Source organism: Tachysurus vachellii, chromosome 9 (genome assembly GCF_030014155.1).
Source record: "Tachysurus vachellii isolate PV-2020 chromosome 9, HZAU_Pvac_v1, whole genome shotgun sequence".
NCBI lineage: Eukaryota > Metazoa > Chordata > Actinopteri > Siluriformes > Bagridae > Tachysurus > Tachysurus vachellii.
In genome coordinates this window covers 27,359,164-27,382,896 of record NC_083468.1, presented here as the reverse complement: position 1 = coordinate 27,382,896, position 23,733 = coordinate 27,359,164, and the positions used below count along the sequence as shown (strand labels likewise).

At 44.8% G+C, this 23,733-nt stretch overlaps 1 protein-coding gene across 2 annotated transcripts; it reads left to right on the top strand.

Annotated features, from left to right (window-relative positions):
- Positions 1 to 2,186: 2,186 nt before the first annotated feature.
- Positions 2,187 to 23,676, top strand: mapk6 (mitogen-activated protein kinase 6). 2 transcript variants are annotated; one of them, XM_060878420.1, is made up of 7 exons: positions 2,187 to 2,323; positions 9,156 to 10,265; positions 14,448 to 14,592; positions 15,896 to 16,060; positions 17,718 to 17,919; positions 18,587 to 19,211; positions 21,051 to 23,676. In XM_060878420.1, the coding sequence occupies exons 2-7, from the start codon at positions 9,711 to 9,713 to the stop codon at positions 21,396 to 21,398; spliced, it is 2,040 nt and encodes a 679-aa protein (XP_060734403.1). In that variant the 5' UTR covers positions 2,187 to 2,323; positions 9,156 to 9,710; the 3' UTR covers positions 21,399 to 23,676. The 2 variants fall into 2 exon arrangements, with proteins under 2 accessions (XP_060734403.1, XP_060734402.1); XM_060878419.1 differs by lacking the exon at positions 2,187 to 2,323 and adding an exon at positions 5,988 to 6,162.
- Positions 23,677 to 23,733: the final 57 nt, after the last annotated feature.

Sequence of the window (23,733 nt, the reverse complement as noted above, 5' to 3'; positions counted from 1 at the left end):
TGTGTGTGTGTGTGTGTGTGTGTATGAGAGGTTAATGTGAGAGTATAGTAATGATTGTCAGGCTCCAGTGACATGACTTCAGTCAGTAAACATGATTGCAGTTCAAAGATCAAAGCTGGAACACCTTTTACCACAGTCTGCTTTAATCAGTGAAAGTTTTACAGGACAGATTCTGACCTTTCACTGTTCACTCCTTCTGATAAAACTCACAAACAGGCAAACAGACAGAGAGACAGACAGACATGCAGGCAGTCAGACAGGTAGACAGACAGACATGTAGACAAACAGACAGACAGATATGGAGGCAGGCAGGCAGGCAGACATGCAAACAGACAGACAGAAAAACAGACAGACAGATATGCAGACAGACAGACGTGCAGACAGACAGATAGACAGATAGACAGACAGGCAGACAGAATTACATACATACAGACAGACAAACATGCAAGCAGGCAGACAGACATGCAGATAAACAGACAGAATTACATACATACAGACATGCAAACAGGCAAGCAGGCAGGCAGACAGACAGACATGCAGGCAGACAGACAGATAGACAGACAGGCTGATAGACAGACAGGCAGACAGACAGATAGGCAGGCAGGCGGACAGACATGCAGGCAGACAGACAGATAGGCAGGCAGACAGATAGACAGACAGAATTACATACATACAGACAGACAGACATGCAAACACGCAAGCAGGCAGGCAGACAGACAGATAGGCAGACAGGCAGACAGACAGATAGGCTGGCAGGCAGACAGACAGATAGGCAGACAGACAGATAGACAGACAGGCAGACAGACAGATAGGCAGGCAGGCGGACAGACATGCAGGCAGACAGACAGATAGGCAGACAGACAGATAGACAGACAGGCAGACAGACAGATAGACAGACAGACAGACAGACAGACAGACAGACTTACAAACAGATATGCAGACATACAGGCAAGCAGACAGTTATACAGTATATCAGAATATATTGTGTGCTGATTTACACACACACATACACACACACACACACACACACACACACACACACACACACACACACACACATTGTGCCCTTCACACATTTACTTATCCTGTTGTCTACAACTTTGACCTGTCGTATGATCAAGTGTACACATGGTCATAAAACACACAAACTCTGTTGATCTGTCACTCATTACACACACACACAGCTGATCTGTCACTCATTACACACACATGCTTGTGTTAATGCTAAACACGAGACAATCTCAAACACATCCTGACCTCTGTGTGTGTGTGTGTGTGTGTGTGTGTGTGTGTGCACATAAATAGATATACAGACAGACAGACAGACAGACAGACAGACAGACAGACAGACAGACAGATCCAGAGAAAATGCTGCTCAGGTCCTCACTGCTGTGTTCTCACTCTGCTCTACATTACATTACCTGTCTGTGTTTAGAATTATATAAATGAATAACAAATAAAGTTTTAGTAGTTTTCATAGCTTTATAGTTTTTATATCTATAGTATAGTTAAAAAGTTTGTAAGAAATGTTTATAAACTTTAATTTGTAAAAAATGCCGTACGATAGCTAGTGTAACATCAATGACTCCAGCCATTATTTAATACCCATAATGCTCTGTGCTGTCTGTAGAGCCCCAGGAACACAGCAAGACTTTTACAGCACTTGAAGGGATTTTGGGGCGGGGCTTAGTTTAATAACAGAAACTGCATTAAAACTTTTGATCAGGAAGCTTACAATGCTAACACAACTACAGTTGCCATGGTAACATGCCCTGCTCTATTATGACTTTTGACAGATTATTAGTTGTTAATAGAGAAGGGAGGAGGCTATGGGGGCGTATCACCTTTGGGGCGTGTCTCCGTTGGGGGGGTGTCTCATTTGCATATTCATGCACATCCTTCATACAGCCTGGGATTTGTACTGCAAGTGAAGGTGTGATCATGAGGCACATTGTTTTAAAATGGCACTTCATGATCTTTTCTGTCAATAGCAGTGTCTTTGTGTGTGTGTGTGTGTGTGTGTGTGTGTGTGTGTGTGTGTGTGTGTGTGTGTGTGTGTGTGTGTGTGTGTGTGTGCATGTAGAAGCCTGTAATAGGACAGGGCCATACACAGTTAGGTCTCCTCCCCTCTCCCTCATGGCCTATATTTAACCCGGCATGGAGCCTTGTCTCAGTAACAGCACTCCTACACACACACACACACACACACACACACACACACACAGACAACACACATAACTGAACACAGACTTTCTCTCCTAAACACGTTGGATATTAACACTGAACATGAAGCTTAAGGGGCCACTGGACTCTTTCAGACCTGGTAAGACACACACACACACACACACACACACACACACACACAGTTAAACAGGACAGGTGACAGGTAAAGTTTGAGGGAATGTATTCCTATTCTCTTACACATGCTGGACAGGTGAACCCTTAGATACACACACACACACACACACACACACAGGTTGTCATTGCCTCCCTCTCCCACCACTCTGCAGCAAGGCATTACAGGTATTGAGGGGGTTTGATCCGACTTACGCTGGCATGAGTGTGAGAACAGACTGTACGCACTCAGTGTTAAAGAGATTACACACACACACTCACACACACTTTAATTACCTTTTATTATTATTATTATTATTATTATTATTATTATTGAAATCACTCACAAGAAAGTCACACAACTGTTGCACACAATTACACTAAAAATATTTTAAAATACACAACAAAAACACGTCTTCACTTCACCCTGCTATTAAATAAGCCAGCTACTTCTGTCAGTGCAGTATGCTAGCTAAACACTAACTAGTTAACTATTTAACTGGAGGATTAAGTACTGCATTTATTATTATAATGTAATCTGTTATCTGTTTACTGTAGCTATGTTGCCAACATTAGCTTACTGTAGGTGCTGTCACTCAAGTATTTGTAATATATTTATTATCTCTATCTTGCAAGCTAACTTTACAATAAAGAGCTAAACACAGCTAGCTCGCTACAAACTGACAAAACATTTCCAGATCTTTTAGTCAACACTATCAGCTAACTGAACGCAATCCAGTGCTGATTCTTAACTACGTTAACTAGCGATCTAGATTCTGTAGTTAGTGTTAACAATAGTTGCTAGCTCCAGTGCTAGCTAGCAGTGTAGCAAATAGTGTGTAAAACTAGCCACAGCAATAATTAATTTCTATTTTTATAAAGCAGTCAGAAAGGTCTATTTTAATATTTACTGCTGTTATACAGAAATGTTAGCACAAGCATGCTAGCAGTAGTGAACATTTCTTCATGCTGTAATAGTGTTATTATTATCATTTGATTATTTTCTTCTTATTTTATTGGCTAATTTCTGAAAAAGATGATGCTACTACACACACGTCTTTCCCACAGCTTTTACATATCTCCAGATCAACTTTTCTTGACAGGATTTTAATCTGTTTTACTTGTATTTACTGACACCCAGTTTAAATTCTGTTGTAACTTTTGCTCTCTGTATCTCACCGTGTTCTGGACTCCGTCCTCAAACCTGCACATAAACATCGAGTTTTTATCGGTTCAACAATAAAACTATCATTTCATGTTTCTCAGCCAAGATTGTATCAACGATCTCGTACGACCGATTGCGGTGCCTTCTGATTGGCTGAGAGCAAAATGGACAATTAACACACACACACACACACACACACACACACACACAGCAGTCCTCGAAAAGCTCAAAACGTTAAATTAAATACATGGTAATTTGTGTGTGTTTGTGTGTGTGTGTGAGTGTGTGTGTGTGAGTGTGTGAGTGGGTTCTCCACTGAACCATGATAATCGGCTCTAGATTATGTAAACCATAGATTATGGAACATTCCAGCAGTGGTTTACTGCCTGGGGTAGAAAGTCTTTGGCTCTGTGACGTCTGAGAAAAGCAGAGATAAGACAACGCTCGTCAGAGATTATTACACTTATATAACTTACCTTCAGAGATTAATGACCCAAATCACCGCACCGGACCGAACACAAAGTGATCATTTTATTAAATTGATCATTTTATTAAAATCGCTGTGCATGTGTTTGCTCTTTGTTTATTAGATATTAGTTAGTTAGTTAGTTAGTTAGTTACTCAAATAGTTATCTTTTTTAATTGGCTGTTTGTCTACAGTAGTTGTATATTTGTGTAGTGTTTTACTTGATTAGTTGTGACTTCATTGTAAAATTGATTATTTACCAAGGTTGGCCCATCCATCAGTCATTCATTCAGTTAGTTGACTGGCTAGTTACACAGTTGGTTAGTTAGTAGTTAGTTGTTGTGTAGTTAGGTAATTAGTCCTTCACTTCCTCAGTTAGTTAGTTGTATAACTGATTATTTATGTACATTGGTTAGTTAATTATGCAGGTATGTAGTTAGTAGATTTGTTTGTTTTTTGTTTTATTGAAGTTATCTGTTGGTTAGTTAGATAGTGAGTTAGAAGTTGTTTGTGTAAGTTCACTGGTTCCCAGTCTCCTACAAATTTGTCCCAGATTTCAAATGTAAGGTTTGTCTGACCGCAGTGCATTCTGGGTAATCCGAGCTTCATGGTGATGGAGAGTGATGCTGTGACCCTGATGAACTCCAGTTGAGCTAATGAAACACTGACGGGAAAAGAACTGGGGAAAAGGAAGTCGGAAACATGTCGTCATATCTGATCATTCACTAAAGACTTTCTCAACACTGACAGGAAGTGACACAAAGTGACAGGAAGTGACACGTCTCAATACAGTGTGTTTGTTAAAGAGTTCTGCTTTACACATTCCTTCCCAGAGAATACACTGAAGTGCACAGAGACACACAGTCGGTAGTGACGTGAATCACACAGTGTGCTCACAGACGCTAACTAAGACTCGAGCATAATATAACAAAGAAGTCACTTTTACTAACAACACATTGTGTTACAATCTGTCAGCACATTGTTCATCAGAATAACAGCAATAAAAAACTTGAGAGGAGCAGACACACACACATACACACACACACAGACACACACACACAGACACACACACAGACACACACACACACACACAGACACACACACACACACACACACACCCCGACACAGACACACACACAGACAGACACACAGACACACACACACAGACAGACACACACACACACACAGACACAGACACACACACAGACACACACAGACAGACACACACACACACCCAGACACACACAGGCAGACAGACACACACAGGCACACACACACACAGGCACACACACAGACACACACACACAGACACACTCACACACAAACAACACACACACACACACACACAAACACAGACACACACACAGACACACACACAGACACACACACACAGACACAGACACACACACACAGACACACACAGACAGACACACACACACACAGACACACACACACACACACACACACCCAGACACAGACAGACACAGACACACACACACACACACACAGGCAGACAGACACACACACACAAACACACACACACAGGCACACACAGATACACACAGACACACACACACACTCACACAGACACACACAAACACAGACACACACACACATACAGACACACACTCACACACACATACAACCAACACACACACTCACACACACACACACACAGATTGTTTATTACACATATAAAGTGAACTCTTCGTGTTCCAGCCTGACGTAACCTTTTACTAACCCATTTTAATATATAGTACACCTTTTAATATTTTTAATAAATATTCTATATTAATGTATTTAATCACAACTTTAAATGTCTTCCTAGTGTAATTTGCTGCTGCTACATGGACGTCTAGTTCTCCCTGATATTGACGTCTGTCTTCTTATGTTGTTTACTTTGTGTTTATTCTGTAGCTTTTATAAACGCTACCCTCTAAATACAGATATAAACATACATTAAATCAATAATCACTATCTGAATGTAATCAATGAGGCTTCACTTCCGGCAGTAGTGTGACGCAAAAGCCCGCCCCTTTACTTGAATGACTGGCCCCTCCCCCGTACTGGCCCCGCCCACTCTGCCTGTAATCGCTGCAGTGATGTGAATGGCGCTGAGAGACCGAGGGGAAGGAAGAGAAACACCGACAGCGTTCGGTTCAGAAGGAAAATCCCCCAAATGACACGAGAAAGAACAGTAAGTTATTAAATAAACGGTGTTCGGAGACATTACTGACATTTTATTATTGTAAAAATCGCTGTGGTTTTCTCTATATGTTTATTTATTTCCTTAAGAAACGTGAATTGTTCAATTAGCTTCGTTAGCTTTAGCCTCAGTTAGCTTTAGCCTGTTAGCGTTAGCCTTCGTTAGCTAACAACGGTCTCCTTTGTTTCAGCTCGCGAGGCCACTGTTCGGCGCCAAATATAAGACGTTTTTCTTTTTAAGATATAATATTTATTTGCTGTTTACATCTAGACAGTATGTTAGTTTCGTTACCAGTGATTTATGGTTGTAGCAACAAAGAAATTGTGCCCGGGATCTTTCTAGTAATTCGCTGTGTGTTCTATGTCGCTAACACAAACTGTAGATTCCCATCCGTTTTTAGGGTAGATTCCGCCTTCTGTGCGGTGATTGGCTGTTGAAGGCTCACCTCATGCGCTCTGATTGGCTGGCGCTACATTTTCCGCTCTGTTCCATGTTTGACGTTGCAGTGAACCAATCCGAGCGCGATGCCTGTATACGGGTGTGATGTGTAGTCTATGCGGCTAATACGAACACAACCGATACGGTTTAAAATAAATGAGAGTTTTGTTTACGTGGTTTGTGAGGTATATAACGGGAAACTGTGTGCTTTTCTTTACCCCAAATCGTGTGAATATGTGCAGAAATTCTGCTCGTCGTGATCCGATTTACTCTTTTAGATATAAATCAGTTTGGTTTCTTTGCTTCTGTAATAAATCCCGAGTTTATGATAAATAAAGTTGTAAATGTCCCAAAGTAACATCAGGGATCTTAAATGACGCCATTCGGACTCACACACTTAAGATGGTTGGTGTGTGTGATGGTGCACTTTTGTCCTGTTCAAGTGCCACATGTGCGGGGTTCTGTGCTGCAGATGGATGTCAGGGTTCTCTCGGGGTTTTTCAGGGTTCTCTCAAGGGGGTTTCTCTGGGTTTCTCAGAGTTCTTTCAAGGCTCTCTATGGGTTCTTTCAGGGTTCTCTACGGGTTCTTTCGAGGCTTTCCCTGGGTTTCTCAGGGTTCTTTCTGAGTTTCGTGGCTTCTTAAAGCCTGGGTTTGTGCTTTGTTTATTTTCTTTTTCACACTGCGATTGGAGAACAGTTCAGTTCACTGGGGTTCAGTTTCAGCATCTTATAGCTGTTTAAACTGTAAAGCTGAGAAGTTTCAGGTTTCTTCTGGAGTTTAACTCTCAAAATGGTCGTGCTGCAAATCTGCACCACACACACTGAGCGTGTAACATGATAGATCGGGTTAGCACGCTGGCCCCTGGTTGTATAAGTGTGTGTGTGTGTGTGTGAGAGAGAGAGAGAGGGTATTGCACTGTATAAGGGTTGTGTAGTGTTTGTCATTATCGTGTGTGTGACGGTGCTGTTAATGTTTCAGTCTTGTTCTTTGAGGAAGCGGTAGGTTACACACTCGCTTTACATAAACCGCACTCTGAAAGTGTTCAGAATTTAAGCTGAACCCTGTTTTAGTTTTGTTGAGAGGATCAGATCCTGACGTTGTGCTGTTTAATCTAATACTGAGATCAGATTGACCTGCTGCTGCTGCTGGACCTCATCCAGGAGGTCAGGTGTGTGGAACCGGAGCTCGGCTCCCTCTCGTCCTCTCCAACTAAACTCGCTGCTTATCATGTTACCATAGAAACTGTTCCATACTGCCGACACTGGAGACTCCTTCCATACAACTGCACAAACTCCACCATCTTTCTGCTTTCTTTTCTTTTGTTGTTTTCTCTCTTTTTCATTTTTCTCTGTACTTTTCAAGTTCGTTTCCTTTTCTACTGCACCCCCCTCTCCACTTTTCTGTATTTTGTCTTTGACCCATGACGTTCACTGGAAGTGTTAATAAGGTGTTCATTTGTGCATTATAGCGTTATCTGATGTGAAAAACAAAAACGAGAGATCTGAGAAGCCACTTTGAAAATGTACAGACGCTGAATGTAAATCTGTTTTATTTTTACAAACATCCATATTACACACGTGTGTGTGTGTGTCTGAGAGACTGTGTGTGTGTTCTCCTCATGAGTACATCAGTGATGGTTTGTTCTTTACTGTAGGAATCACAAAGTGTTTGAATGTTTGTTTATTTTCAGTGTTTTTTCCTTTTAGTTTCCGGAAACAGTTAAAAATTCCTAGAAGTCGGTAATGCAAAGCGTTCCAGTTTGACGGCGTGTCCTTCTGGGTTAGATATCACTCTGACGTCAGACTTACATCAGTGTTTAATTCCAGAGTGGAGCTACCAGATCTCCAAAACAAACACACACACACACACACACACTATGAGAGGATCGCCAGCCAACACCCGTCATCAGCGTAACGTTCGACTCGACTCTCTTTACATTATGCCACTTCCTGTTCTAGGACACATTAGGACCAGAATCACTTAGGAATTAATCAGCAACAATACACACATCCTATTTATTTATAAACCTGTTGACTTTTCTCAGAACAGGAAACTGATGAATCACATCTGAGGAAATAATTTATAGGTGTACAAGTAGTTTATGTGACGGTTCTCTTGTTGTACCTGAGGGATAAACATCACTTTACATTTTTATTTGCGCTTAACCTCAAACACCAAGGTGGCTGATTGGTATACATGATAAACATGTTCCTAACACGCTGATAGTGTTTTTTATTAAACACTGAGTTAAAGACTAGCTGTAAACAGACTGTTTGTTGTCTGTTTATTTCAACTTAATGATCTGTGAAGAAACACCAGCTTCTAGCTAAGCTAACATCAGTGTTCTTAACGCAACACAATCTAACGCCGCCTCCTTTTGACAGGGTGCCATTACTTTTGTGCTGGGTTATTGATGTTGATTTGACTCGGATTTATATTAAATACTCTAGGAGTGAAACATTTTACAAACAAACTGTATGTTGTGTTGTAAATGCTGTTGTGAGGAATGATCTACAGTGTGCGTGTGTGTGTGTGTGTTTTGCAGGAAACCCCGCTGTAAAATGGAGGATAGCTTTGATTGTGACTGTGGTGAGCTGGAGCCACCTGATCACTGAGGGAGAGCGTTTGTGCTAAACTTATCCAACCTTGCTGCTCCTCACCCCACACACACACACACACACACACACACACACACACACACCCCAGACCAGACGGTGCTCAGTTTATCACGTTAGGATCGTAATGCTGCTGCCGCTCAGGACCAGTCGCACACTGAACGCATCAGCACTGTGAGGATGCTGCTGCTGCTGCTATTGGCTCTCACACGTGCATGTCATCACTGATCACACACCCATTCCATTCCACAGTCTGGGGCTTCACAGGAACACTAGAGTTTAAACCCACAGGCCTGTTTTGTGTTCTTCTCATTAACACACTCTGAGCTGTGACAAAGCTCTGAGGACTTTTTTTTTTCCTCTCCACTCAGAAGGTGAATCTCTCTTTCAGCTCAAACAGCATCTCTTATCAAACCTCACGTAAAATATTCTAGAGAAAGAAGATAAAATCGATTCCTGAATCTTTCGTGGTCCTGTTGTGTAAAATGGCTGAGAAATTTGAGAGCCTGATGAACATCCATGGGTTTGACCTGGGCCCCCGGTACACGGACCTGAAGCCCCTCGGGTACGGAGGGAACGGCCTGGTGTTCTCAGCTGTGGACCAGGACTGTGACAAGCGCGTAGCTGTGAAAAAGATCATCCTGACTGATGCGCAGAGCGTCAAACACGCGTTGCGGGAGATCAAGATCATCCGCCGCCTCGACCACGACAACATCGTGCGCGTGTTTGAGACGCTAGGGCCGAGCGGGCGGCGTCTGAGCGAGGACGCCAGCTCTCTGACGGAGGTCAACTCTGTGTACATCGTGCAGGAATACGTGGAGACGGACCTGTGCACCGTGCTGGACCAGGGCCCGCTCTCTGAGGAACACGCACGCCTCTTCGTCTACCAGCTGCTGCGCGGACTCAAGTACATTCACTCGGCCAACGTCCTGCACAGAGACCTCAAACCCGCCAACCTGTTCGTCAACACAGAGGACCTGGTGCTCAAGATCGGTGACTTCGGCCTGGCTCGCATCATGGACCCCCACTACTCACACAAGGTGAGGCTTTACTCTCCTGGGGGGTGTGTGAATGTGTGTGTGTGAATGTCTGTGTGTGTGTGTGTGAATGTCTGTGTGTGTGTGTGTGTGTGAATGTCTGTGTGTGTGTGTGTGTGAATGTCTGTGTGTGTGTGAATGTCTGTGTGTGTGTGTGTGAATGTCTGTGTGTGTGTGTGTGAATGTCTGTGTGTGTGTGTGTGAATGTCTGTGTGTGTGTGTGTGAATGTCTGTGTGTGTGTGTGTGAATGTCTGTGTGTGTGTGTGTGAATGTCTGTGTGTGTGTGTGTGAATGTCTGTGTGTGTGTGTGTGAATGTCTGTGTGTGTGTGTGTGAATGTCTGTGTGTGTGTGTGTGAATGTCTGTGTGTGTGTGTGTGAATGTCTGTGTGTGTGTGTGTGTGTGTGTGTGTGTGTGTGTGTGTGTGTGTGTGTGTGTGTGTGAATGTCTGTGTGTGTGTGTGTGTGTGTGTGTGTGTGAATGTCTGTGTGTGTGTGTGTGTGTGAATGTCTGTGTGTGTGTGTGTGTGTGTGAATGTCTGTGTGTGTGTGTGTGTGTGTGTGAGTGTGAATGTCTGTGTGTGTGTGAGTGTGAATGTCTGTGTGTGTGTGTGTGTGAATGTCTGTGTGTGTGTGAGTGTGAATGTCTGTGTGTGTGTGTGAGTGTGAATGTCTGTGTGTGTGTGAGTGTGAATGTCTGTGTGTGTGTGTGAATGTCTGTCTGTCTGTCTGTCTGTGTGAGTGTGTGTGAGTGTCTGTCTGTCTGTGTGTGAGTGTCTGTCTGTCTGTGTGTGAGTGTCTGTCTGTCTGTGTGTGAGTGTCTGTCTGTGTGAGTGTTTGTGTGAACAGCTTTACAACACACCTGTTGGACATGATTAGAGTTCCTGTGTGTTGGTCAGATGTTCCAGGTGTGAAAGGGGAAGTGAACAGTCCTGCTGTGTCTCACTTCCTGTGAGCTCCTCTGTTGTGGACAGGAGGAAAAGAAGGTGGTGTTATTTTTATCAGACACGAGGACGGTCTTTCTGCACTCTCGTGTCTGAGCGTGTGTGTTTTCTCTCTCGTGCACTAAGCTTTGTTTATTAGATGTCCTGTTTTCATTTAGCGTGCAGTGACTAATCCCCCGCAGGCTGGAGAGCGCAGCCCGTTTGTTTTCCCCTCTTTTTCTTTTTTCACCGATGACTGTGTTTCCACCGGCTGTTTCAGAGAAACACTAACACGTGGATTAGATTAGTCATCTCCTCTCTTTCATGTCGCACACTCACATGTGATTCACACACGTTTTTCCATCTGTGTTACTCGCACAAACACTCGCATTCACTGTCCTGCACACGGCGGCCATGTGTATGTGTAACATGGAGTAATGTGATATTTATATTGCGTGTCTATGAATAGTCCTACACACACACACACACACACACACACACACACACACACACACACGAGCAGGACAATGTGTATGGAAGAGACTTATTACAGAGCAGAGACTGTGGTCACAGACCTGACATGACATCTGTCCTGTTTAAACTCATGTGACTAAGGGGGACATTTAAACAGTGTGTGTGTGTGTGTGTGTGTGTGTGTGTGTGTGTGTGTATGTGTGAGAGATCTGAGGCATTTACTCATAAAGCAGCTTTGCTTGTTGAAGTTTTATATAAACTTCTAGAAATTTAGAAGGAAAGCCAGAGAATGAGAGATGGATTTGGGGAGAGAGAGAGAGAAGTGAGGGGGAGATACGTATAGACAAGAGGGTAAGATGGAGAGAAAAGCGGGAGGGAAGGAAAGGTGAAAAGAGGTCACACAGAGTTCAGAAGACAGACAGACAGACAAAGGGGAAGACGGACAGATGTAGAGGAAGAGAAGCAGACGGACAAGAAAGAGAAGCAGACAGATGGCAAGAAAATCATCAAAAGTGAAAGAAACAAAGATGTAAATGGGGTGCAGGAAACAGAGTGCTGTGTGTGTGTGTGTGTGTGTGTGTGTGTGTGTGTGTGTGTGTGTGTGTGTGTGTGTGTGTGCACGCGCGCGCGTGTGTGATCTGTTAGAGGCTTGTTCATTGTAAAGGTGGAGGAATTTATCAGCATGCAGGAGGAACCTGGATAAAGATTTTTTTTACTCTATTCTAGAACTCTCTCTCTCTCTCTCTCTCTCTCTCTCTCTCTCTCTCTCTCTCTCTGTCTTTCTCTCTGTCTCTGTCTCTCTCTCTCTCTCTCTCTCTCTCTCTCTCAGCCCTTTACAGGTGTGTTGATGGTTAGAGTGGATGAGTGTACAGGTATCTATTAGTAATGTAAGTGATGAATGTGTTTGTTCCTTTACTCAACTGTACAGTCAGTCACACTGTCAATAACAGAATGATTCATTCAGGGTGTGTGTGTGTGTGTGTGTGTGTGTGTGTGTAACAGTGATGTAAGCAGAAGGTAGGTGTTTGTGAGAGGCTCATCATGGTATAATCTATACAGTGATGTTAAACAGTGCTGTGACGCTGCTGTGTGTCTTTACTGTATTATTAGTGTATTTATGATGAACACACACACACACACTTCCCAGTCTGTGACCTGCCCGTGTTCAGAAGCTCCTCCGTCAGGTTCTGCAGTGGCACCGTCACTCTCTCACTAATGCAGAGTGACTCAGCTGGAGCGGTCTGATGTGTCACTCAGTCCAGCTCGTTCAGCTTGCTTTCTGAATGTGTGTGTGTGTGTGTGTGTGTGTGTGTGTGTGTGGGTTTATTATTCTCACTCTCTCCACTCACAAACAACACACACACGATTTAAACAACTGGCACAGAGATCATTTCTCTCTCTCAGTCCTTCAGAAGGGATGAAAGATGCTGATGTGGGAATAAAACACATCAGTGATGTCCTGTGACAGGAAGCTAATCCACACTGAGGTGATACACTTACCTTTAGGGCTGCGATGTATAACAGCTACCAAAAAACTCCTCTGTCCTCATGACTGTAAACGTACTTGCAGCTTCACGTCCCCTCTTTACACTGGAGACTCCTTCTCTTACCATTAAACATCTGAAGGAGATGCTGATTTCAATACAGCAGCATCTCCTGGAGTGTTGCTATAGAAACGATGTCACTGCGGTACGGTCGAGCGCCGGCGTTTAGGACGCACTCCTCTTTCTCTTAGTGCTGCTTTCATTTGGGGCCATGTGTTGATTTGTGTACAGAGCGTACACTAATTGTGTTTAGAGGTGTGTGTGTGTGAGACCATGGCTCTGTTCCCAGGAATGTTCCTGTCAGGAGAACATAGAGAGAGAGGCCTTACAGGAATGTGTGTAAATTGTGGGGTAATCTGTATAAGAGCACTTCAGAGTCACACAGAGCATCAAATGCCACCTACAACACTTTATTTTTCATGAAACTGAGGGGTGTGTGTGTGTGTGTGAGAGAGAGAGAGAGAGATGAGGCAGGACATACCGGAGCAAAATCCAGAGTCTCCTCATGTCACTGATTAATCTGAATGTTAACATGACTAATAATTTTTAAACCCCTGTTATAGCAGCATTGAGGCCAGAGGAGACGAGTGTCATTAATCAGTAAAAGCACTGTGTGTGTGTGTGTGTGTGTGTGTGTGTGTGTGTGTGTGCGCACCGTTATAATGTAAATGCTGACTGGTTTTATGCTAATAGTGTCATTTACATCACGCTAATTAGAGCTTTGTTCTCACGCGTATTAATGTGGTGCTGAATGCAAATACACACTAATGTGAACAAGCTGAACTGTGAGGTTAGAACAGAAGGAAATGAAACATACACAGCCGTTTCTGCTGAAACGATGTGTGGGGGTGTTTGTGTGTGTGTGTGTGTGGGGGGGGGTGTTTGGGGTGAGAGGTGTTTGTGGTGGCGACGAGGTTCCTAAATGCATCAGTGATTCTAATGTCGCATCAAAGGAGCCAAAAACGGCCCTCATATGGAAATTGACGCATCAGCACTGTGCATTCAGACGTCTTTGAACAGCATGAAAGGTGTGTGGGTGTGTGTGTGGGTTGGGGGGAGTTTAGAGGAGGAGAAGGGGTGTTTGGGGTGGGGGTGAGTGTGTGAGAGAAACTAGATCACTCTTGTGACCTACTTGACACAACTGTCCTGCTGTCTCTTGTTCTCGAATCTCTCTCCTACTGAACTGCACTGTTCCTTTTTATTTGTTTAGCAGCTCACACACGTGTCTCTCTGTCTGTCTCGCAGGGTCACCTGTCAGAAGGTCTGGTCACAAAGTGGTATCGTTCCCCTCGCCTTCTTCTCTCCCCTAATAACTACACTAAAGCCATCGACATGTGGGCAGCAGGCTGCATCTTTGCCGAGATGCTGACGGGAAAAACACTGTTTGCAGGTCAGAATCCTTTCCTTGTGATTTCAGCACACATCACATCTCCTCAGCACACATCACATCACATCTCCTCAGCACACATCACATCTCCTCAGCACACATCACATCTCCTCAGCACACATCACATCTCCTCAGCACACATCACATCTCCTCAGCACACATCACATCTCCTCAGCACACATCACATCTCCTCAGCACACATCACATCTCCTCAGCACACATCACATCTCCTCAGCACACATCACATCTCCTCAGCACACATCACATCTCCTCAGCACACATCACATCTCCTCAGCACACATCACATCTCCTCAGCACACATCACATCTCCTCAGCACACATCACATCTCCTCAGCACACATCACATCTCCTCAGCACACATCACATCTCCTCAGCACACATCACATCTCCTCAGCACACATCACATCTCCTCAGCACACATCACATCTCCTCAGCACACATCACATCTCCTCAGCACACATCACATCTCCTCAGCACACATCACATCTCCTCAGCACACATCACATCACATCTCCTCAGCACACATCACCTCTCCTCAGCACACATCACCTCTCCTCAGCACACATCACATCTCCTCAGCACACATCACATCACATCTCCTCGGCACACATCACATCTCCTCGGCACACATCACATCTCCTCGGCACACATCACATCTCCTCGGCACACATCACATCTCCTCAGCACACATCACATCTCCTCAGCACACATCACATCTCCTCAGCACACATCACATCACATCTCCTCAGCACACATCACGTCTCCTCAGCACACATCACATCTCCTCAGCACACATCACGTCTCCTCAGCACACATCACGTCTCCTCAGCACACATCACGTCTCCTCAGCACACATCACGTCTCCTCAGCACACATCACGTCTCCTCAGCACACATCACGTCTCCTCAGCACACATCACGTCTCCTCAGCACACATCACGTCTCCTCAGCACTGTTCTACAGCACTTTAACTCCTACCAGAAAGATTAAGCCTATGTTTCCTCAAAGCTCCAAGTTCAGCCAGTGACATCAGATCAATGTGGATGGTCACAGCAGTGTTATATAACAGGATCAACATGGAGGCATCTGCTTTTCCCCTCACACTGTAGCGTGAACACCAGGAGGTTGAGCTGAACACAGCACTAGCGTTCTCATGCACTGTGCAAAGCTCCGAACCATTTGTATATGATTAGCATATAATTAACATGATCTTCAGAGACATTCAGGATTGATTTAGTCTGCATTGTTCTCTTTCTACGATTGTCATGACGTGTGTGTGTGCGCAGGTGCTCATGAGTTGGAGCAGATGCAGTTGATCCTGGAGTCGATCCCCGTGATCCATGAGGAGGACAGACAGGAGTTACAGAGCGTCATCCCTGTGTTTATTAAAAATGACATGACTGTACCACACACTCCACTCGCTAAACTGCTCCCAGGTGTCAGCACTGAGGGTCAGTGTGCTACACACACACACACACACACACACACACACTACACACACACACACACTCCACTCGCTAAACTGCTCCCAGGTGTCAGCACTGAGGGTCAGTGTGCTACACACACACACACACACACACTCCACTCGCTAAACTGCTCCCAGGTGTCAGCACTGAGGGTCAGTGTGCTACACACACACACACACACACACACACACACACACACAGACACTACATACACACTACACACAGACAGACAATACACACACCACACACACACACACACAGAGACACTACATACACACTACACACACACACACACACACTCCACTCGCTAAACTGCTCCCAGCTGTCAGCACTGAGGGTCAGTGTGCTACACACACACACACACACACACACTCCACTCGCTAAACTGCTCCCAGGTGTCAGCACTGAGGGTCAGTGTGCTACACACACACACAGACACACACCACACACACACACACTACATACACACACACACACACACACACACACTCCACTCGCTAAACTGCTCCCAGGTGTCAGCACTGAGGGTCAGTGTGCTACACACACACACACACACACCATACACACACACACACACACACACACACACACACACCACACACACAGACACTACATACACACACACACACACACACACACACACTCCACTCGCTAAACTGCTCCCAGGTGTCAGCACTGAGGGTCAGTGTGCTACACACACACACACACACCACACACACACAGACACTACATACACACACACACACACACACACACACACACCACACACACAGACACTACATACACACACACACACACACACACACACACACACTCCACTCGCTAAACTGCTCCCAGGTGTCAGCACTGAGGGTCAGTGTGCTACACACACACACACACACCACACACACACAGACACTACATACACACACACACACACACACCACACACACACAGACACTACACACACACACACACAGACACACACACACACACACACACCACACACAGACACTACATACACACACACACACACACACACACACACTCCACTCGCTAAACTGCTCCCAGGTGTCAGCACTGAGGGTCAGTGTGCTACACACACACACACACACACCACACACACAGACACTACATACACACACACACACACACACACTCCACTCGCTAAACTGCTCCCAGGTGTCAGCACTGAGGGTCAGTGTGCTACACACACACACAGACACACACCACACACACAGACACTACATACACACTACACACACACACACACACACACTACACACGGACAGACAATACACACACACACACACTACACACAGACAGACAATACACACACACACACCACACACAGACACTACATACACACCACACACACACAGACACTACATACACACACTACACACACACACTACACAGACACGGACACACACACTACACACACAATCACTGTACACACACACTACACACACACACTACACAGACATACACACACACACAGACAGACACTACACACACACACTACACACACACAGACACACACACTACACAAATCTCTTCACTTTTTCTCTCACTCTCTCTGTAACACTTGGCCGTCATGATATATTAGTTGTTCTTGTCCTTAAATGTAACACACATAAACTCAGCAGTTGTATGTTCACAGCTCTGGACTTTTTGGAAAAGATCTTGACCTTTAACCCCATGGACCGGTTGACGGCGGAGGAGGCTCTGGCTCACCCCTACATGAGTGTGTACTCGTTCCCTCTGGACGAACCCGTGTCCTCTCACCCCTTCCACATCGAGGACGAGGTGGACGACATCCTGCTCATGGACGAGAGCCACAGTCATGTGTACAACTGGGACAGGTATCTCATGCACACACACACACACACACACGCGCACTCACTCACTCACACTCACACACACACACGTGCACGCACACTCTCTCACACACACACTGTTCAGTCACATTTTATGATGAGATTAATGCTTAGTGGAATGTAACACATATTAATTAGCATGATGATGTGAGGTGTGTGTTTTATTTTTAGTGTGCTGACTTCCTTAGTGCTAATCAGATTTACACTGTCCATTATTTACACTTACCACATTATACAAACTATACTCCCTCCGTCTGTCCCTCTCTGTCTCTCTCTCTCTGTCTCAGTCTCTCCCTTTCTTTCTTTTTTTATCTTTTTTCCTTATTTCCTTCATTCCCCGGTGTGTAAGAGGAGTAACAGTAACACGCGTGATGCTGTTACAAGAAACTAATCAGCTTCAGGTTGGTATCAGTGACTCTGTGTCATCACACCAACCTGTTGTTGATTATTTTCCTACACCAGCGTCTCACACACAAAGGCTTTTATTCTTCTTGCTCCACAACACGCTGCTTAAATTAGTAAATTAGGTCTGAATTTAATTACACACACGCACACACACACACACACACACACACACACACACAGTGGTGTATTAATTCTTGCTTTTAGATGGAAGGTATATGTAAAAACGTGTGTGTGTGTGATCTCTCAGGTACCATGAGAGTCAGTTATCAGAGCCAGAGTGGCCTCTGCAGAGTGTGGGGGAGGTGGAGGAGGTGCAGCGTGACCCACGCGCCATGTCTGACATCACAGACGACGAGGAAGCTCAGCTTGACCCGCGCAAGTACGCAGACGCAGAGAGCGAGAAGTTCCTGGACGAGCAGCCGTTCGACACGGCACCGAGTCTGCGCCGTGACGAGAGCGTCCACCACGAGAACAAGTACTGTGAGCTGGAGTGCGGCCACACGTGCAACTACAAGGCGGCGTCCCAGTCGTACCTGGACAACCTGATCTGGAGAGAGAGCGAAGTGAACCACTACTACGAGCCCAAGCTCATCATCGACCTCTCCAACTGGAAAGAGCAGCAGAGCAAAGAGAGAGCAGACCGCAAGAGCAAGAGCAAGTGTGAGAAGAACGGCCTGGTGAAGGCTCAGCTGGACAAGGAGAAGCACCAGCATCAACACCATCAGGGCTTCGACTTCGACTCCTTCATCGCCGGCACCATCCGACTCAGCCTGCAGCCCGAGAGCCGCGACATCGGCCTCCTCAACGAGCTCAACACCTCTGTGTCTCAGCTCGGGAAATCAGCCAGTCAGGAGAAGGACGAGAAGTGTCAGGTAGTGTACACACACACACACACACACACACACACACACACACACACACATCAGAACATACACACACACACACACACACACACACACACATCAGAACATACACACACACACACACACACACACACACATCAGAACATACACACACACACATCAGCACACACACACACACACATCAGAACATACACACACGCACACATCAGAACATACACACACGCACACATCAGAACACACACACACACACACACATCAGAACACACACACACACACACACACACACACATCAGAACATACACACACGCGCACACACACACACACACACATCAGAACACACACGCACGCACACATCAGAACATACACACACACACACACACACACACATCAGAACATACACACACGCACACACACACACACACATCAGAACATACACACACACACACATCAGAACACACACACACACACACACACATCAGAACACACATCAGAACACACACACACATCAGAACACACACACACATCAGAACACACACGCACACACACACACACACACATCAGAACATACACACACACACACACACACACACATCAGAACACACGCACACACACACACACACACACACACACACACACACACACACATCAGAACACACACACACACATCAGAACACACACACACACATCAGAACACACACATCAGAACACACACACATCAGAACACACACACACACACACACACATCAGAACACACACACACACACACCAGAACATACACATCAGAACATACACACACACACACACACACACACATCAGAACACACACACGCACACATCAGAACATACACACACACACACACATCAGAACATACACACACACACACATCAGAACATACACACACACACACACATCAGAACATACACACGCACACACACACACACACACACATCAGAGCACACACACACACACACACACATCAGAACATACACACACGCGCGCACACACGCACACACACATCAGAACACACACACGCACACACACACACACATCAGAACACACACACACACACACACACACATCAGAACGCACACACACACACACACACATCAGAACGCACACACACACACACACACACATCAGAACACACACACACACATCAGAACATACACACACACACATCAGAACATACACACACGCACACACACGCACACACACACACATCAGAACATACACACACGCACGCACACATCAGAACACACACACACACATCAGAACATACACACACGCACACACACACACATCAGAACATACACGCACACATCAGCACATATACACACACACTTGTACACACACACATCAGAACATACACGCACAAGCATACACACATGCACACACGCACATCAGCACATATGCACATACACCCCCCCCACACACACACACATCAGCACATACACATACACGCGTGTGCGCACGCACACACACATCAGCACATGCGCACATGCACACATCAGAACATGCACACACACACACCAGAACAAACGCACACACATACACACATGCACGCGCACACACGCACATCAGCACATACACACATAACCCCCACACACACACACACACACATCAGCACGCACACATACACGCATCAGCTATGAGTCTTCTGTCATTAGTCCTTTCCCGTCATTAGTCTGCCTCTTTATATATAATAGTTTCATTATGTTTCTCAGCTCATGTTAAATTGCTTCTGACTTCCTTTTATTGCTTTTTAAATATTTTAAATCATTTTGCACTTTGTTCCTGCACCAGTCGTAGCTCCTGATCCTGGTTCTAATAGTGATTGTTAATGACAGGTGAACTTGGCTCATCAGTGCCCGTGGGAGAGCAGCGGGACAGAGAGCTGTCTGATCGACCAGGCGTGCTGGGACCAGCAGAAAGACGGAGGAGGATACGGAGGAGGATACACCAGCTACCTAGATCGCCTCTTCAGCAAAAAAGAGGACGAGGACGCGTCCGTCTGCTCCCCAGACACGTCCCCGGACGCGGAGCCTCAGAGGGACGAAACCGTGCCCCGACTCGGCGGCGAGATCGTCCTCGAGTCTCTCGGGTTCGACGCTAAAAAATCTCTGCAGGCTCACGTCAGGTGTTCACCTCAGATCGCCCACAAGACCTACAGCAGCATCCTCAAACACCTGAATTAAACAGCCACGAGCAGGTTATACCACACGTCCGTGTTCAGGACGCGCCGCACCGTCAGCACCGACACTTCAGCAAAACACCTGCAGGGGGCGGAGTCAGCGCTCCTGAGCCAATTACAGGGCGCCGTTTCTCTGTCGCGACAATCCGTTAGCGTTATTCTGAAGTGTCCGCGTTTCAACAGAGCGACGCTTCTAAAGCTCACAATGTGTCATATAACCAAAACACACACTCACACACACCCACACACACTCTCACACACACACACACGGCTACGTTTCAGTTTTCTTTCTGGTTAACGGTTCAGAGAGAGAGAGAGAGAGAGAGAGTCATATTCATCATCAGTTCTTGGTTCACTAAAGAGATTCAGTGTTCATGCTTTTTTTTTCTCCTCCAGAAATATAAAAACAGGAAAAAATATAAGTAAGGAAAAAAAACCTCCCCAGAAACGAGACTGCATGCCATTTGCACACAGCATCCTGTAGAGCCGTACACACGCTAGAGGAACCATCGCAAACCTTTAGAGTAAACACAGATAAACAGACGAGGGAGGGGGAACGACGACGCACTAACCGTGAGACCGGTGACGTCACCCACATCGTGACCGCCTCCTTTTCCTCCTCTTTTTTAAAAAAAACAAAACAAAAAAAACGATCCGTTTATTTCTCGTCTTTCGCACGCACCAAAGTCCCTCCGCTCTTCTCTCCTTTAATCTTTTCGCTTTATTTATTTTTCACGCAGTTCCAAAGCTTTTTTTCTATTTATCAACCTGCTCCTTATTCTGATGATTATATTGTATAACATTTTGCTTGCTGTTCTGTTTCCCTTCAGCACACACACACTGTTTATTTTCATATAAACCTTTCATTATATATATATATATTATATTATTTTTGTTTACTCTCTGCAGTCGTCTGCTCTTGTTTATTTCTTATCACTTGAATATTTTTCCACTTTTCCCCCCCCATAAAGATTAAGATCTTTTTTTTTTTCTCTTTTCTAGTGAAATATATTTTTGGAGACACAAATCTATTTTGAAGTGTTTTATTAATTTTGTCGATCCTGATATTTTACCTGCTCTGTTCTTACCATCAGTTCCTTTTTTCTCTCCACACTACGTTCTTTTGTCCTCCATGTTTTTTTCCCTTTCATCCTGATCAGGTTTTTATTTTTTTTTAATTATAGTATTTTGTCCTGTTCTAATCGTCCCTGTTTAACCCTATTATTATACTTTATTACCCTTTGTTTTCCTCTCGCAAATAGTAACTACCCCAAGCTTTTTTTTTTAATACCTTTTACTGCCCCAAGCAGATTTCTTCGACTATTTTCTATTCTATATCTTTTCTGTCCTCTTTCTCTCTCTCTCTCGCACCATCATTTCACCTCCTCCACCTTCCCCCTCTCTCCTCCCTCGCCGTCGGTGACGTCTCCGTACGGTAGGTGTTTAATTCAGACCCGATGCCAGCAGCAGCTCAGCCGTTTGTTTGGTTTTATTTTAAACTGTAGGTTAACGTAAGTGTTATCTACCTCAGAGGTAACTGTAGACGCGTGTGTGTCAGTGTCACTCGCCCTGTATGACCTTTCAGTGCCCGATCACATGGCTGTTGTTTTTTTTTTTTTCTTTCTTTCTTTTTTTCCTCTCTTTTCTTTTTCGCCATAGTGAAGTGTTAAGATCACGTATTTATTTTAACCGTAACTTGTGATATCTATTTATTTTAAGAGCTGTCATTGTTTTGCAATGTGACTCTGAATGGCGACTGAGGCATTGAACTTCCATCGTGCGTGTGTGTGTGTGTGTGTGTGTGTGTAAAAACAGCTGGAGGATACTCGTCCTTTGTGAAGAACTGTTTTTCCAGCGTTCCTTTTAAAGGAAATGATCGTTTGTTTGTTTGTTTGTTTGTTTTTTTAACTTGGAGGTGCAGAAGTGAATCGTGGTGATACGGAATCAGAGCACCTAGAAGTCTTAACGTCCGAGTTTGTTTTCCCTCCTTCTTTTTTATATACCTGTGCAGTTAGAAACGTGTGCATGGAAGATCTCCTATAGAAGGTACATCTAAAGCGAAGTTAAAGGTGCCGTCGTCCTCCTCCTTTATTTTATCCTACGTTTTTATTTTCTCCCACGTGAGCATGATAAAGGTTTAAGCTGCTTTATAGCATGTAGTAGAGCTATGGACTTCTCTTTTTATTGTTTTTTTATTTTATTTTATTTTATGTTTTTTGTTGAACTGATATTCCGTTGGTTCTCTTGTAAAATAAATCAAATAAAAAGGCCGGTGAAATCGACTCCTCCTCCTTCTCCTGCTGTCTTATTGTCATGCGGACGTCACGTTTCCCAATAAC

Excerpts from the sequence above, each read along its gene's own strand:
- mapk6 (XM_060878420.1), top strand. The coding sequence starts at position 9,711 with ATGGCTGAGAAATTTGAGAGCCTGATGAACATCCATGGGTTTGACCTG. Across the intron at positions 16,061-17,717 it reads CCCAGGTGTCAGCACTGAGG|CTCTGGACTTTTTGGAAAAG; the intron begins GTCAGTGTGCTA and ends GTATGTTCACAG. Across the intron at positions 17,920-18,586 it reads CATGTGTACAACTGGGACAG|GTACCATGAGAGTCAGTTAT; the intron begins GTATCTCATGCA and ends GTGATCTCTCAG.